Here is a 17,773-nt window from a genome sequence, read left to right on the forward strand (position 1 = left end):
ATTGTAACATGCTATATCCCATCTCTTTGACCCTAATGCTTTAACTACCCTGACCCACCTGAACTGCTTTCATTTCTCCAAATATTACCCAGATTCCCAAGATCAAAGGCAACACTATATGCACAACTGGTCAGCAAATTTGAACTAAACAGGGAATCTCTAAGAAAGAAATGTGAGGAAGTACTAGGCCAATTATCATCTGCTAACAAATAGAAACAAATTTTAGCTAGTGCTCTGAACTGCTCCTTGAACCTCCATTTATGATTAATGCATCAGAAAATCATATGTCGGCGCTGTGAGTCAGCAGGTGCTAACTTAATCCATATGCTGTGGGAATGCTAGGAATCTGCAGGTTTGGGGCAGATTTGAATTGCAGAGTTAGCTTTTTTACTATCAAACAAAATCATATTAAAGCCAAACATATAATTTTAAACCTAATGAATGTTAACTGGAAGCTGAATAAATCTGAAAAAAAAACAACCTTTGGTTAAATAGAGCATCAATCATAGGACTGGAAGGGATCTCGAGAATCCAGTCCTGTGCACTCAAGGCAGGACTAAGTATTATCTAGACCATCCTTGACAGGGGTTTGTCTAACTTGCTCTTAAAAATCTCCAATGATGAAGATTCCACAACAACTGCTAAAAGACTAGTACTACAAAAATGGAAATTCAAAAAGCGACCAACAATTGAAGACTGGAGCATAGACATTGTAAGCTTGGCCACTATGGAAAGAATTGTATACATAATAGAAATAGCATACCTTTTCTTGGAAGTAACTGAATGATCCCATTAAATATATGGGCCTCCCTCAACTCTCCCTCTTCTGTACTCACTTCCTTCCCTTTCTATCCCCCTCCTCTGAAATTTGCTTCTATTTTTTCATCTTCTTTTAATAATTATTCTTTAACTAGTTGGATTTTTATAAGTAACGTTTGTAAACTGTGTAATATAAAATTGATTTATATTTTAATCATTCATATTATATATAATTAAATGTTGAAAGTATAGCAAATGGTTAAAATATATTACAAGAAGTTTATGTATATTTCATTATGTTTATATTATATTTATTAAAAACGTTGCAGTGTGAAGCAGATTTATAATCCACCCACAGGATGTTGTTAAAGTCTTTAAACCAATTTTCTTGGAAAGAATTTGTTAAAGGGAGAGAAAGCTAGAGCAACTGTACTCATGGAGACAATGAGGTGTAGCAACATAATATAAAAAGGGAAAGGAGAAAAGCAGCAAGAGGATTTTTGTTTCCTACTCATTTTCTAAAATGACTTTTTGAATTCAATACAACATAAAAACTAAAGAAATCTCATGTGACATGGCATTCATAGCCATCATGAGATTCTATTACCATTACACTTTATTAAAATTTGCTCTTGGCAGCACAGCTTTTCATATTTACCAGTTTTGTTATACATGATAGTATCACAAATTCTAATTGGACTTCTATTTAAAATTTAAGAGCAATAATGTTACCTTTGTGGTTGAAATTTCTAGTTAATTGAATGACCCCTAATCTATAGCAACTGAAGATCAAACAGCAACATGAAGATGCAATTATTAATAACCTCAGATCAGTAGAACAAATTGATAATTTTGAATACTAATTTCTTCACTATGCTTGAAAGCTTAGAATTGAAAACTTAATTCTCCCGTTACAAAATGATTCATTTACTGTAGGGCTGCTCAAATTCTGGTCTGCTGGCACTATTTTCGTTTTAGAAAAGATATTGAAGTATTTGTTTAAAATGAAATAGTTGTATGCACTTTGCACCTGATATATAAAGTACTGTAATGCAAATCAAATTTTGAAGTATTCATTTAAGAATTTGCTCCCTAAAATTTGGGATAACCTGCAATGAAGTAGCTCATTCTAGAATAGGAAATAATTCAGCAATGTCATACAATTTGTGGCCACAATTCAGCAAAGCACTTAAGCATATGCTTAACTTTCAATGGGCACGTGTCCCATTCAGTATCACTCACTTCAATGGAACAGACATATACTTAAAATTAAGCATGTGATCAAGTGCTTTGCTGACTTGAGACAATACGTCCTGTAAATTATCATAGATAAAGATAATTGTAATGATGTATTAAAGATTTCTGCTGTGTGTAAGCAGATAATGGAGTTTATGCTGATCTTTCTGCATCTTCATTTGATTGCAATAATTTGCACTTTCTGGAATATGCCACATTAAAAAATATTTGAATGCTCATACTTCATTATTCTTGTTTTATTGTGCTATATCAGTCATCCAAATTTAAGCAAGCTAAATTAAGTGATTGTTTAAAAACTATATCAAACATCAATTTGCAGTATTATATCCTTGTTCATATTCAAATAGATTTTCATTAATAACACTAACTTGCTGTATGTCAGTTCTGACATGAAATTCTAAAATTGCTCTGTGAATTTCCTTTTCATGTTTTTATTCAATGCACAGATCCTCATCTGGTACCACAACTGTACATGTGGTACAATTGTACATAATGTCTGAGTTCCAAACTGCTAAATATTTAAACTGCATCCTAACCCCTACACTTTTCTACATCATGCATAGGTAGCCAGCCCCTAAGGACACAGTTAGTATTAGGGGGTACATTAGCAGATGATATGTCAGGGAAATAGAGGAGATATTAGTATAATTCTGAGTACTCTCCCCCCCAATAAGAGTGAACAAAAACTATTAAACTTACTCATCCCATTGTTGACTGTGCTTTCTATAGAGTAGAGTATCCAAGGCAACAGCATTGACATCCAGAGCTCCCAGGGAAGGCCACTGATTGGTTAGGTGGGTAGTTAACTCTTGTCTTGATCTCAGATCATTATTCTTTAGCACAGTTCTGTTAACATAAAGACAGTGAATCTTATTCCATTAAATGTACTGTTTCAAGTCACAGTAAGGAAGCATATAACAAAGAATCCTATCCAGGATGATGTTTCCTCTTAAATAACGTCTGCTTGAACACTATTCTGATACAACTAACAAAAGGTAATTTTCATGAGTTCTCTTTTCCTAAGAGAAATCAGTGTGTAGGAACAGAAAAACAAAAAGCTGAAATTACACTTTACCATCTGAAAAAACAATTGCATCTTAAAGATATATTTTTGACTGCATTACTGAACATCAGAAGACCTATTATTCTGCAGGATAGATAGAGGATCAGTTGCATAAATAGTATCTGCATTTAAAAATTAAGGGTTTTTTGCACAAAATAAAGAATCTAATCAGAAAACTTTTTTTCTGGAACAGAACTGTTCAAGCAAATTTAGTTATAGGATGATAGTGTGCATACCATAGGTCAGTCCAGAAGTATTAACAAAGACTAGTTGAAAATACCTTATAATAATTACTAGAAATAATTTGCACATCTAAGCCACTCGTATAGAAAGTGCTACTGAGCATTTTATAAGCCTGAATTATTTTAGCCTCACTTCAATCCTGTGACATAGACAACAGTTCTCATTTTACAGATGAGGAAATGGAGACACCAAGGTATTAAATCACTTGTTCAAGATCACACAGGAAGTCTTTAACAGAGGCAGGAGCAAGACCCAGGTCTTTAGATTACCAGGCTTTGTCTTAAGTACAAGACCACCTTTTTTCCAAACAGTATAATGGAAACAGCAATCAACTCTTACAGGAGAGCAAAACAGAAGGTTAATAAAAAGGTAGCTTCACCTGTTAATTTATCCAGGAAACCTTATATGTGGCTTCACACCATATTTCTCACATCTGTTGTGAGAAGTCAGTGTTGCACACAGTCAGACGTTCAATAATTGGAACACAAGATCCTCCTGACAGCCAGTGCTTTGTCTGAAATACTGAACTGCATTACCAATGGTTTGATGATATTCTCTCATGAGTTAAACTACATTTGTATTTATGTGCATTAGCAAGTAATGTATTGGGTGGATTTTTCTTTACATAGGTGTTTTGTTTTTGCAATGCAGTTTTATCTTCTGGACAATCAAAACATTTAGACCAGAATCCCGTAGAGGTTCCCCAATACCATATAAGGAATCAGAGGCCTCCAAAAGGGTAAAGTAGAAGGGCAGGTTACTGTCATCTCCAGATTTTTTTTTCTCTTTTGGTGCAGGCTTCTCCCATCATTATGAGGCAGGAAAGTTATGCATAAAATGTAGCCATTTTTGTAACAGAAAAAATGATGAAGTTCCACAGTGGGGAAAATTTTGAGGAGCCTTTTTCCCCACCATGAAGAATTCACAAGGCAAAAATGAGGAATTTCACATAGCTGGACGACACAGCCACAATTTGGTTACTTTCAAATACTATGAATTCTTCTATTGCATCATCTCCTTCACATATTCCTTCCCTTTCTGAGGTTTGTAGTGAACACTACCCAGACAACCCAAATCTGTTGAAATTTAAAATGTCATAAATATGAGCCTAGGCAATTTTGTATGCGGAGCGTTAAACTGCCCTATAACTATGTGCTACTACCATACAGCTCTCAGTGCCAGTGTTCGCTCATTGGAGAAACAGGTAGCTGAATAGCAAGAAGGGCAAAATATCTATTAGTGTGTAACCTAGGTTTCTGCTACTCAAGGTGTTCTGCTACTCAAGTCTTCACCCTATCAGGACACCCAAAACATTATTCCACAGAGAAAGAAATGAGTTTATAAGAATTTAGAAAAATAAATTTTGAAACTCTGCCTAACCAAACTTGGTATCTCCCAAAAGGAAATCAAGGAAGTAAAAATCTACAGATACTCTTGACAGGATTCCACTTTGCCACTCCCCAATGCTCAAGAAGAGACATGTGCCTACAGTAGTATGTAGAGGTAGATTTTCCTCTCACTGAACATGCTTTCGCTTTTGAAACAAGAACCAAACAAACAGTTGGCTTGTTTTCCTTTATATTTAGATTCACATTTTTAATTGTTGTTTTACTTACAAGTACTGTAACTGAAACAAGTTATTACTGATCAGTATTGGAGAAAATACATAGTTGTATCCACATTCCTTAGATTTCAGATATTAGCCATAAATAGCAATTGTAAAATCAGCTGAAAATAAATTTCTCTTGAAGAATTCTTTGCAAATCTAATAGTAAAATTAATATAGTTTGTGCTACCATATAGTTAGTAGAGGAAGACATTTTCCATTGCAAGATGGGACTCAAATCCACACAGCACTCAGAGTACATACAGCAGCTCTCCAATCATCTCAGGAGTACTGAAATAACAATAATATCAAAATAAAGTACTGGCAGTGCTCTCAGTGCTTGTAACATATCACTAATATTGCTGAAGGAGCTTGATTTATTCTTTAACAGTCCCTCTATACAGTATCACAGGGCTCCATTGTAGCAGGGACTCTATGGAAAGTCATGCAAATATGGTGCTTGCTTCCTATATGTTAAGGGGGATTACATAAGTATGTAGTATCAGAGGGGTAGCCGTGTTAGTCTGGATCTGTAAAAGCAGCAAAGAGTCCTGTGGCACCTTATAGACTATCAGACGTATTGGAGCATGAGCTTTCGTGGGTGAATACCCACTTCGTATGCATCCGACGAAGTGGGAATTCACCCACGAAAGCTCATGCTCCAATACATCTGTTAGTCTATAAGGTGCCACAGGACTCTTTGCCACTTTTACACAAGTATGTAGTATATCAGTTTAAAAGTGAAACTGATTTTGAAAGTCAATTACAGCACCAAGCTGCACAATATTCTTTAGGGTAATGAAGAGTTCATAGATGAAACGGCTAAAGGAGCGACCACACCAAAAATATCTGGAGTGTATAATGTAGGAAAGGGAAGAGATGGGTTACATTGACCTGAACTGGGGGAGCAGGGAAAGAGGCACGAAGGATGGCAAAAAAATATGGAAACAAACATTTTAATTTTCCAAACACACTGAGAATTATGTAAGTGTACTGGAGATGGATATACAAATTCAACATCCAAATATTGTTGAGCACTCCCCTACTTTAAAGATGGAAAGGGGCACAAAACAGCATGAATTCCAGACGCTACACCACTCTTAGAAGGCAGCTATACTCATTTTACTCAGGATAGTACTCTGGGAGCAATTATAATGTGAAGCTGAACATTACTTTTGAGAACAGTTGTATTTAAACATTTGAGTTTTCTGCTGTCATCAGTGGTTCAAAAGTGCAATTTTTGTCATTAGAATGAGTACACTGAAGATTGCAAACCACTCTGTACTCTTGTTGTAACACTTATTTAACAATTGGAAGAATATTATTATTAAATATTTAACAAGATAGTTACCATTTATACACCAAGGTTTTGTTGGGGTTTTTTTGTGGATAATTTAGCATTCTAATGAAAAGTTCACATAGCAAAGGAGAAACACAATACAATACAATAAAAAAAATTGGCTAGGCAAGGACAATTGGCGGATAAAGTTATTTGTGCAAGACATTGAAGAAAACAGTTCTTTTGAGACCCACACAAAAAATAGAACTGTAAGAATCTGAGGGCAGTGGTGGCTAGAACTTTAAAATGCATGGCACAGTGTTAATTGCAGTTAAAAAATTAAAATTATGCAAGGAAATTATAACATTGTTGCTAATTTATTAGTGCCTCCTTAACTCCAACCATAAAATTTCTTCCAAGATACTTCCATTTTAAATTGTTTCTTTACTTCCTTGAAAGTCAACCTTCAAGTCTTAGCAAACTAATATAACTAAAACAACTCTGAAGAGATCTTATTAAGCGTCAAGTCTAGGTAAAGGCATATAATAAAATTAGGAATTTGCCATTAAAAGGGAATAGTACCGTAATAATTACATCTACTTTTATCTGTAGTATTGTAAAGTACATTGGATATTTCAGTTGTGTGTTTTAAAGCTTTACACAGTATAACCACATTCTCATTGTTCAATACATAAACTACATATTTTTAGAGGGTAGTTGAATAAGTAGAAAACTTTCCTGTTTTATTTTATCCCAAATCCTACTGTCTTGAGCTTTAAGCTTGGTACAAGACACAAGTCAAAAAGTAGTAATGCATCATGTTTTATATAGCACAAACCCAGGGACCCTTCCAAGAATATCATGTCCTAGATGACAAGTATACAGCTTTATCTGCAAACAAAATGTAATAACATGTTGGCATTTAGCCAAATATGTTGACAAAACTATAACAGATTACAGAAGCTTTAATTCAAGACCTTCAAAAGAAGAAATCAGAAATAAAACCAATCATAGCAGTAGGGTTACATGCTCCTCCCATCAGAAAGTTTGCATTCATAATTGTGATTGCAAAGTATAGTATAAAACAACAAAATCTTTCAAGGATAAGACAAAATAGAACTTTTCTACTCTTTTTGAAAACCATCAGATCTTTATTTACAGCTTGTTTACAAAGGACACATGTAGTTTCTCATGTGTTATATAACCAAAGAAAAATTACTTCAGACATCACAAGATAGAGATTATTTTTATGATTTTTCTTTCAAACTACATCAGAATCACGTAACTGAATAAAGGCCTTGAACTGGGTCACAGTGCATAATGCTACAGTGTACATGCATTCAGGGCCGGCTCCAGCATTTTTGCTGCCCCAAGCGGGAAAAAAAAAAAAGCCGTGATCAGCAGCACTTCGGCGGCAGCTCCACCGCCTCTGCTTCATTCTTCAGCAGCAATTCAGTGGCAGGTCCTTCCCTCTGAGAGTGACTGAGGGATCCACCGCCAAATTGCCGAAGAGGCGGACGTGCCACCCGTCTCCGTTCGCCATGTGCGCTGGTGCCTGGAGCCGGCCCTGCATGCATTTCCCCTTGGTCCTGAACACTGATGATGTGAGAGCACCACTCCCATCTAGTTGGATCAACTAGCAAAGTGCCCCAGATTTCTTTAAGTGAAGGTATGAACTGAAAGCTAAAGTTCTGATCAAAGGGCCTTGTCTCCAGAAGCAGCATCATATATAAAGAGAGATGAGAATGATAAAAATAAAAAACAAATATATTTTGGCGTTAGGTGGTAGATGGCCCAACCTCGACACCCCCCTCAAAAGAAAGAGCAAACCCAAAACGTTAGCATACATTTTGCACGTCTGAAACATAGTCCATGCCACAGTATCTAGCTTCCTACTACTTGCAAGGTATGAGCATGTACTCTGTGAATGACATCTCAACTACCACTCGAAAACCTTTGAACATGGGGTTCTGATATTCAGTAGTATGATTATTGCCTTTTCCCCATTCCCAGTGTTTCTCTCTGGCCTGAGCGCCATCCCTCATCCCAACAAATATGATGGTTCTATCAGATATAGAAAATGTAGCACCACTGAATACTGAAGAGGAAGAGAGGGAAATTTGCTGTATCTCACAGAACTGATAATTCAGCACTAATGGATGTTAAGTGCAGAATATGCACCAGGATATGGTCTAGGTCTTGACAAAGAAAAGGAACATCAGTAATCATGGGGATGGAATACAATTTGCAGAAGTTTATTTAAGATATCAAATGTCCAGATGTGCTAAAATCCCCTCATCACATTTCATGGCATTCACTTCCCATAGTGCATGTGAGAGAACAAATAAATGTGTGTGTAAAAGATACACATGCAAAAATAGAATTTACATATTTTTCAGATAATCTCACACGTGATTTATTTGAGGATTAAAGTTTCATCTATCCATTATTGGTGCTAGATTTTTAAAAAATATATATTTTGTCAAACAACTCGTACATTCATCAAAAAAAATTAAAATCTGAATTGATTCAAAATGCCATTGCATTTAGTAACTTTTTAGAGAGAACAGGAAGTGAGAAAGATCAGAGAAAATCACGCAATAATAAAGTACATGATTAAAAAAAATATGACTCAGCCAGATGTATAAAAAAACTCTAAGCCAGCAGTTCTCAAACAGTGGCCCAATTAGCACACAGCTGGGTCTGGCTAAAGGCCGGCCAGCCCGCATGGCTGGATCTGGGTTCCCAGCTACCTGGTGCGGCGGGGTGGGGTCTGGGCTGCCCCGCACAGCGGGGTCCGGAACTCCCAGCCAGCCCTGCAGGTTCAGGGATCCAGGGCTCCCAGACAGCTCCGTGAGCTCCAGGTTCTGGGGCAGCTGTGCATGGCTGCCTCTGCCCTGCCACCCGGCCCCTGCAGCCCACAACAATAAATAAGTTGAGAACCACTGCCCTAACCTTACAGAACATCTCCATTCCATATACCACTTTAAAGCACTCTCTCCCTGCTTTAAAACAACAATTACATTTTCTGTCTTATTAATGGATCACTACTTATTATAGTAGAAATACTGAGGATGCATTTTCTCATCAGTGCTAACATACTCCCAACTGTTGCTAAGCGTCTGCGGCAACTGCAGAGACATCTGCTCTGTCAATGAAATTGCCAGGGATTCAATTATACTTATCACTATCCAAGGGAGTTTAACAATGGCCATTAGTATCAGCATCCAGTTTAAGCAACTATTCATAGCAACTCTTCTACATAGTTCAGACTTTCAAACCTTAAGTTGTTTATTTAAGAACGAGGAAGAAATTGGATTAGTGAAGCCTTCAGGTGAAAACACTATGGATTCATAGGGCTTTAAGTGTTCACAGACCCTGTATCTCAGGAACAGACATCTCTATACAATCAGCTCCCCACCTGAATATTTACCAGCTGTTTTACCCAACATTGATTAACCTAGTATATTTATTTTTTCAGATAGCTGAGGAAAATCTGTACACCAAAATGCAGGATATTAACAGCTTATGACTAGTGTGTGCTGAGAAAGAATACAAAAAATTCTTTTTAATGTTACACTGAGGTGTAAATTTCACAGAAACATAGGCTACTACTACTGTATAAGATTTTTCTGAAGCCCTTCCAGTGTATAATTCACAATGTTGTATTATGTTATTGTATACATTAAAAATAATTAAAATATCCTTAATAATATTATGCTTAATTATAAATTAGTTTACCCAAAACTCAGATTACTAATTAGTATTCTATTAATGCTCCTACTCTAATTAGGTTTGCTTGTCTCTCTGTGCTACATTTACTTAAATAAAATCAGGTAATCAAACTAAAAGCTGGTAATATTTTTACTGCTAAAGATCTTTAACAGGCTGCAATTATTACAAATTCCCTTTTTATTTGAATCAGACTAACCTTTCCTGGCATCAAACATATCTTTTTAATAGGTCTGTTTACTGAATATTAGATAATAAGATTATGTTCAAAGAAAATATGGAATCCTTTCTACAGCGTTGCTACTACATTTACACATATAAAACCGATAAGATTAGGGTTGAGTATTTGAACAGTCCAAAAATAATCGGTCAACTGACTGGTGAAATACTAGTCAAACATTGTCAAATGTCAGAAATGGTCAAATATTTTAAAGCACTGATCTATTAGAATAGTAGAACAACAGTAACAACAAAGAATAAGACTTTATGATCTCTAACTGGCTAAAATAATATCATTACTTTCCTTAGCAAGTTTAAGTTGGCATTTGACTGTGAATATTATTCAAGACTGAAAAATTACAAAAAGGACAGAAATAAAACATACACAGAATAACTATAAAAGAAAAAAGTCATTTTTAAATGCACTTGTGCTAGGTAAGCAGCAGGCCAACTCTTCAAGCAGCTTAATGACAGTGCCTCTATTCTCCTTGTTAGGGATGAAATCCAATGACTGTGACCCCTTCTCTCCCTCCCCCACTCCGTTCTAAGTTAATTTCTGTATGTTTGTCTAGTCATTTAGATTGTAAGCTATTTGGGACAGGGACTGTGTCTTTTAACTTGTTTAATGTGCTTTGTAAAGTGCATGCACATTGATGGCCTGGTATACAAACAAAGATATAGACCTGGATATTCTACACTAGAAAATTAGGTCGGTTTAACTACATTAATTAGAATGTGAAAAAGATTCCAGCCAACTAAGATGGTCAGTTTTCAGTTAGTTCACCTTTTCCCCAACAGGGGCATTAGCATTTATTAAAAAGTGTGTGATCAAGACATTTAAGTAGGCATGCTAACAGATAGCACCAAAAATTAAATTCTAATAGGTAGCCATCACCTACATCAGGGCACTGTTACTGGAATATTTGACAAGTCAAATTAACAGGCAGCCTTGCCATGCCTAAACAAGAGGACTCATATAACTAGGTTAACACAGAGAATTAGGTAATTTGAGAAGCTCTAATAACAAAAGAATAAAAACTACTGTATAATAGTAGATTGAACTGTGTTACTCATTTGAAGTTTCTGGGTGCAGGCAGACAAGAGATAGGTGGCTATTTTGTGCTCTCGCAGGTAGAATTCTCAGCTAATGTATGTACCATAAACATATTAAATTTGGGAATCACTATGGGAGTTAAAGTATTAACTAATCTCAAATCCAGATAAAATAAAGCTAAAAAAAGCACAAGCTCAATAGGAATTAAGGCTTCTATTCTCACTTAGATCAGCACCATAATTCATGTCTATGGGGGTTGAATGAGACAATATTTACCCAAGCACTTTCATTTTTAAGTATCAGAGGGGTAGCCGTGTAGTACACGGCTACCCCTCTGATACTTGACACCATGCAAGGCACTGCATTTAGCCGTATGGAGTGGAAATCCATCAACCTCATGAAGAAACTTGCACAAATACAGACAGATATCAAATGCAAACGGATGGACATCATACCTAATGGACTAAAGGTAAAAAATCCACTACTATCTACATACTACACAGACCACAGTGAGAGATTATGCCATACTCTATCGAAGAAACTGAGGAACCACCTGATCAGCATCCTATACAGCAAACAGGAAAACATCAAAAAAGAGCTCTCCAACCTGGAGACTCATCAATAACCAAACTTCCATACAAACGGACTTCACTAAAATAAGACAGGAGATCTACATTACTCACTTCACCTCTCTACAAAGGAAAAAGGACTGTAAGCTGTCTAAACTCCTACCTGCCACATGGGGCCACAACCGTGGTACCCCTAACCCACCCAGCAATATCGTCAATCTATCCAACCACACACTCAGCCCAGAAGAACAGTCTGTCCTATCTCGGGGACTCTCTTTCTGCCCTGCCACCCCCACCAATATGATACAGTTCTGCGGTGATCTGGAAGCCTACTTTCGCCGTCTCCGACTCAAAGAATTCTTTCAGGACAACACTGAACAGCGCACGGATACACAGTTACCCTCCCACCAACAGCACAAAAAGAAGAACTCCACATGGACTCCTCCTGAGGGTCGAAATGACAGTCTGGACCTATACATTGAATGCTTCCGCCGACGTGCACAGGCAGAAATTGTGGAAAAACAACATCGCTTGCCTCACAACCTAAGTCGTGCAGAACGCAATGCCATCCACAGCCTCAGAAACCATCCTGACATTATAATCAAAGAGGCTGATAAAGGAGGTGCTGTTGTCATCATGAACAGGTCTGACTACCAAAAGGAGGCCGCCAGACAACTCTCCAATACTAAATTTTACAGGCTACTTCCCTCAGATCCCACTGAGGAATACACTAAGAAACTGCACCATCTACTCAGGACACTCCCTACACTAACACCAGAACTAATCAACACACCCTTAGAGCCCTGACCAGGGTTATTCTATCTACTACCCAAGATCCACAAACCCGGAAATCCTGGACGCCCCATCATCTCGGGCATTGGAACTCTCACTGAAGGACTGTCTGGATATGTAGACTCTCTACTCAGACCCTATGCTACCAGCACTCCCAGCTATCTCCGTGACACCACTGATTTCCTGAGGAAACTACAATGCATTGGTGACCTTCCAGAAAACACCATCCTGGCCACCATGGATGTAGAGGCTCTCTACACAAACATCCCACACACTGATGGAATACAAGCTGTCAGGAACAGTATCCCTGATGATGCCACAGCACACCTGGTTGCTGAGCTCTGTGGCTTTATCCTCACACACAACTATTTCAAATTTGCTGACAATATATATCTCCAGATCAGTGGCACTGCTATGGGCACCCGCATGGCCCCACAATATGCCAATATTTTTATGGCCGACCTGGAACAACGCTTCCTCAGCTCCCGTCCACTCATGCCCCTTCTCTACCTACGCTACATCGATGACATCTTCATCATCTGGACCCATGGGAAGGAGACTCTGGAAAAATTCCACCACGATTTCAACAGCTTCCACCCCTCCATCAACCTCAGCCTGGACCAATCTACACGGGAGGTCCACTTCCTAGACACCACGGTGCAAATAAGTGATGGTCACATCACCACCACCCTATACCGAAAACCTACCGACCGCTATGCCTACCTTCATGCCTCCAGCTTCCATCCCGGACACACCACAAGATCCATTGTCTACAGCCAAGCACTGAGGTACAACCGTATCTGCTCTAACCCCGCAGACAGAGACCAACACCTAGAAAATCTCCACCAAGCATTCTCAAGACTACAGTACCCACACGAGGAAATAAGGAAACAGATCAACAGAGCCAGACGTGTACCCAGAAGCCTCCTACTGGAAGACAAACCCAAGAAAGAAACCAACAGGACTCCACTGGCCATCACATACAGTCCCCAGCTAAAACCCCTACAACGCATCATCAGGGATCTACAACCCATCCTGGACAATGATCCCACACTTTCACAGGCCTTGGATGGCAGACCAGTCCTCACCCACAGACAACCTGCCAACCTGAAGCATATTCTCACCAGCAACTGCACACCGCACCATAGTAACTCTAGCTCAGGAACCAATCCATGCCACAAACCTCGATGCCAACTCTGCCCACATATCTACACCAGCAACACCATCACAGGACCTAACCAGATCAGCCACAACATCACCGGTTCATTCACCTGCACTTCCACCAATGTAATATATGCCATCATATGCCAGCAATGCCCCTCTGCTATGTACGTCGGCCAAACTGGACAGCCTCTAAGGAAAAGGATAAATGGACACAAATCAGACATTAGGAATGGCAATATACAAAAACCTGTAGGAGAACACTTCAACCTCCCTGGCCACACAATAGCAGATCTTAAGGTGGCCATCCTACAGCAAAAAAACTTTAGGACCAGACTTCAAAGAGAAACTGCTGAGCTCCAGTTCATCTGCAAATTTGACACCATCAGCTCAGGACTAAACAAAGACTGTGAATGGCTTGCCAATTACAGAACCAGTTTCTCCTCCCTTGGTTTTCACACTTCAACTGCTAAAACAGGGCCTCATCCTCCCTGATTGATCTAACCTCGTTATCTCTAGCTTGCTTCTTGCTTGCTTATATATACCTGCCCCAGGAAATTTCCACCACTTGCATCCGAAGAAGTGGGTATTCACCCACGAAAGCTCATGCTGCAAAACGTCTGTTAGTCTATAAGGTGCCACAGGATTCTTTGCTGCTTTTTCATTTTTAAGTAAATTTAATCTTTCCAATTATACCTATGTAAAAAAAGATAATTTCTTACCTGCAAATTTAATTTCTCTGAAGCAAGAAAATGCCAGTGGGCAATATGATCTCCTACCAGCAGCTGGAGACAGGAAATAAACCAAACTTTGAGACTTTAACCCCTAAAAAAGGGAGCTATCCTAGTTGTGTACTCCAGTTCAAGCACTACATAAGTAGTGAAGAGTAAAAGTGAAAATCAAATCTCAAATAATTCCACTTGAAGAAAGAACAAGCTTAAAAACTTTATCTAGGACAAGTGTGCACTGTAAAGGAAACATGAAATGCAAAATCAAAAACAGCAGCAAAACCTCCCGATAACTAAAATCTGTAAAACATCTCTAGGAATAAAGAGGGACCTCTCAAACTTTTAGTACTGCAACAAATACAGAGTGGGATCTCTGGACTGATATATTATTGGACTTTGAGAAATTAGATTAGCAGGTCTGAAAGTAAATTGTTTACTTGTAGATTTAGATGTTGCAATAGACCATTATTCTTGGGCACAAGTCCTATGCACAGACAGAGCGCCAAAACAGTTAGCTCACAATGAAGCATCTAATGTCAACCTTTGCAGTGAAAAAGAAGGTAGCCACTTGTGCTCCACACTTTCTTATTGGTTACAGCTTGTAAAGGAATCTCCACATGTAGCTGCAAAAATACCATACCAACTGCATCACAGCCTGGCCCCTTAAGCACTCTTTCTAGTCCTTCTCTCCAGTATCTCATAGAAAATGTTAAAGATTTATTTCTCCTCTTCCAATCAGAGTCCATTGTCATCAGTGCTATGGGGCCTCTGATCTTCTTGGTTACAGCTCCCCAAAGTATTTTGCACCAGCCATTTTGGCAGGGATATCAGCTGTTTTGGGCTTCAATTTCCTAATTTCTAATCTAGTTCCAAGAGAGCAATTTTCTTTCACAGTTAATATAAAAACATCCAGCTAGACAAAAATATATCTGCTTTACCATAGCACAGCAAGTCTTTGACACACTCAGAACCTTGCCCTGGTGGTGGTGGACACAGATATTGCTTCAAGCCCTCAGCCAAAGCACCAACCGTAGTCCCTGTTGAAAGGAGACTAGTCAACATAACTAACTTTGCCCTTGATTAGGTTCTAAGATTAAAACCTTGAGATATAGGAACTCACTAGCAATCACAATCTATTTAAAACCATTGGAAGAGTGAGTCATGTGGCCTAGAGGTAAGGAGATTTTATGGAAGCTTCTAAATCTAATCCTCAACTGTCAGTTCTTCTTTCATTTGAAGAGTAAGGAGTTGTTTTAACAACTATTTCTAGCAGGCTACCAGAAATCTTAATTTGTTTTTCTTGCATTTAATAGTTTGCCTTTCCCTAGAATGGGAAAAAATATTCCCTCTTTTTCAGTTCAGGCACATGAAGTAGGAGTTTCTTACCCATAATTTATTCCTTCTTTTAAAAAAATATTTATTAAGAAATCAGAAAAAGCATAACCTTTCCATTCATAAGAGATCTGTGGTGAGGATTTTTGATACCTTTGAATTTTGTTAATGTGTTTTTGTCATTTAGACATATTTCTCTTGGGAACAGCAGAATCTACTAATATCAAGTGAAACAAAAAACTGTGAACTTTGTGCTTGTCAGAAATTACTTCTCTAACTTCCAAAGATACCAGTCACGATAGTGGGAGCTTCTGCAGCATTACCCAGTGTTAGAACATGCTTTCCACATATAACCTTGTCCAAGTAGAAATCTGCAAAAGCCTGCACGCAAATTTTGTAGTGACACAAGAAAGCACTGACTGATGTCTGAGTGTTAGCCTTACATCTTGCAAAAGAAGTTGCCTCTTCTACTCAGAAAACCAGATAGCAATTACCCTGGTCAGCAAGCCTTGATGATCATGGGCTCTTTGCATGTAGCTCAGTGAGGCTCTCTGATTCACTCACCTATTGGCTAGAGAAGCCTTAGATTTCAAAGCTCTTTCAGAACTCTGATACAGGATGAATAGGAGATCTGAACTCTTCATTTCTAGCATCCTTTTCATAAATGTGTGTAATGCCTTCCTAATATTCAAGGTGTGTAACTTTTCCCCCTCTCATACCTAGAAGATGGACAAAAAAGGAAAGAACACATCAAGAGCCAGACAAAAGCAAATAAGCATCTTTAGGAGGAAAATAAGAGAGACTGTTTTACTCATCACTTTGGTTTACAACAAACAAACAAAAAAGCAGTAAATTCCTGCAGAAAAATCCCACACTGTCTCACTAATTTATAGCGTGAGATGCCATTTTATGTAAGAGAAATCAAACACCCTTCTCTCAGTAGTTCAAAAGGGAGGACCTGCAAGGGTACTAAGGACCAATTTGCAGTTCCATGCAGCCAAAAGGAGATTGGAGCGCCAGCACGGTTTTATCAATATGAAGGAACCTCACAAAAGAAGATGTCTGAACCTTTGTTAACCAGTGCAGATTTAGAGTAACTGCATAGATTAGGAAATTAATAGCTAATTGTTAAAAATATGTAACAGATGTTTATGAAAGCAATGTGGCTACATTAAGCCGTTATTCTATGTATCTAACACTTCGTGTGTGGAATAAGTTACTTTGCCTTTAACCTGGCATCACAATGCACCACAGGTATACGAATGGACTTTAAAAATCACACCTCCTCCTCCTATGTTAGGAATTTTTTCAGTCTGGCTTTTGATCATGATTTCCCTCCTCCCCCTCCCCCTCTTTTTTTTTTTTTTTTTTTGTAATAAAGGCTCTTTGGAAATAATAGCTTAAATCATGTTCCACATTTTCTTTTAAAAATTAGCATCAATTTATATTTCTAGAACAAATATAATTACAAAGGATGAAAAATATGTTGTACATCTTAATTTACAAGACCAGCCATAATTTAAGTTAATATGAAAATGTGACAAAAACTAATTTTGAACCAATTTCCTTTCAGTCGAAGATTATGTTTTAGAATGGTTCTGGGGTTTTTGTTCTTTAAAAGTACAAATTCTTCTTCCCTTCTCTCCCATTAATGGATTAAAATTTAATGTAATAGCACAATGTAACTATTCAAAATATGAATCAGACGCATTGTCTGAAGATTACTGTGTAATGCATTCAAAGCACTTCATATTAAGTCTCGTGTATTAGATAAAGTTTCAACCAATGAGCACATGCAAAGTTAAAAGTGAAGCCTTTTAACAAAAATTTGAGCAAAAAACTTTGAGAAGTTGACAGCATACTGCTAACATCATTACAGGAAGAAGCAGATCTCTGTGGAGTTCAAACAACTCTCCTTCCTCCTCTCCCCCACCAACCCACCAGTACCTCTCTAAATACACAGAAATTGGTTACAAAAA

The 17,773-nt window shown here is 37.9% G+C and overlaps 1 protein-coding gene across 4 annotated transcripts in view; it reads right to left on the bottom strand.

The window, feature by feature from the left end:
* Positions 1-17,773, bottom strand: part of RUNDC3B (RUN domain containing 3B) — a 159,160-nt gene that overhangs the window by 22,492 nt on the left and 118,895 nt on the right. For all 4 annotated transcript variants that reach the window (XM_045007000.1, XM_045006999.1, XM_045006998.1 and 1 more), the window contains exon 9: positions 2,716-2,862. In XM_045007000.1, coding sequence (XP_044862935.1) covers positions 2,716-2,862 — 147 coding nt within the window. The remainder of the gene's footprint in view (positions 1-2,715; positions 2,863-17,773) is intronic.

Source organism: Mauremys mutica, chromosome 2, assembly GCF_020497125.1.
Source record: "Mauremys mutica isolate MM-2020 ecotype Southern chromosome 2, ASM2049712v1, whole genome shotgun sequence".
NCBI lineage: Eukaryota > Metazoa > Chordata > Testudines > Geoemydidae > Mauremys > Mauremys mutica.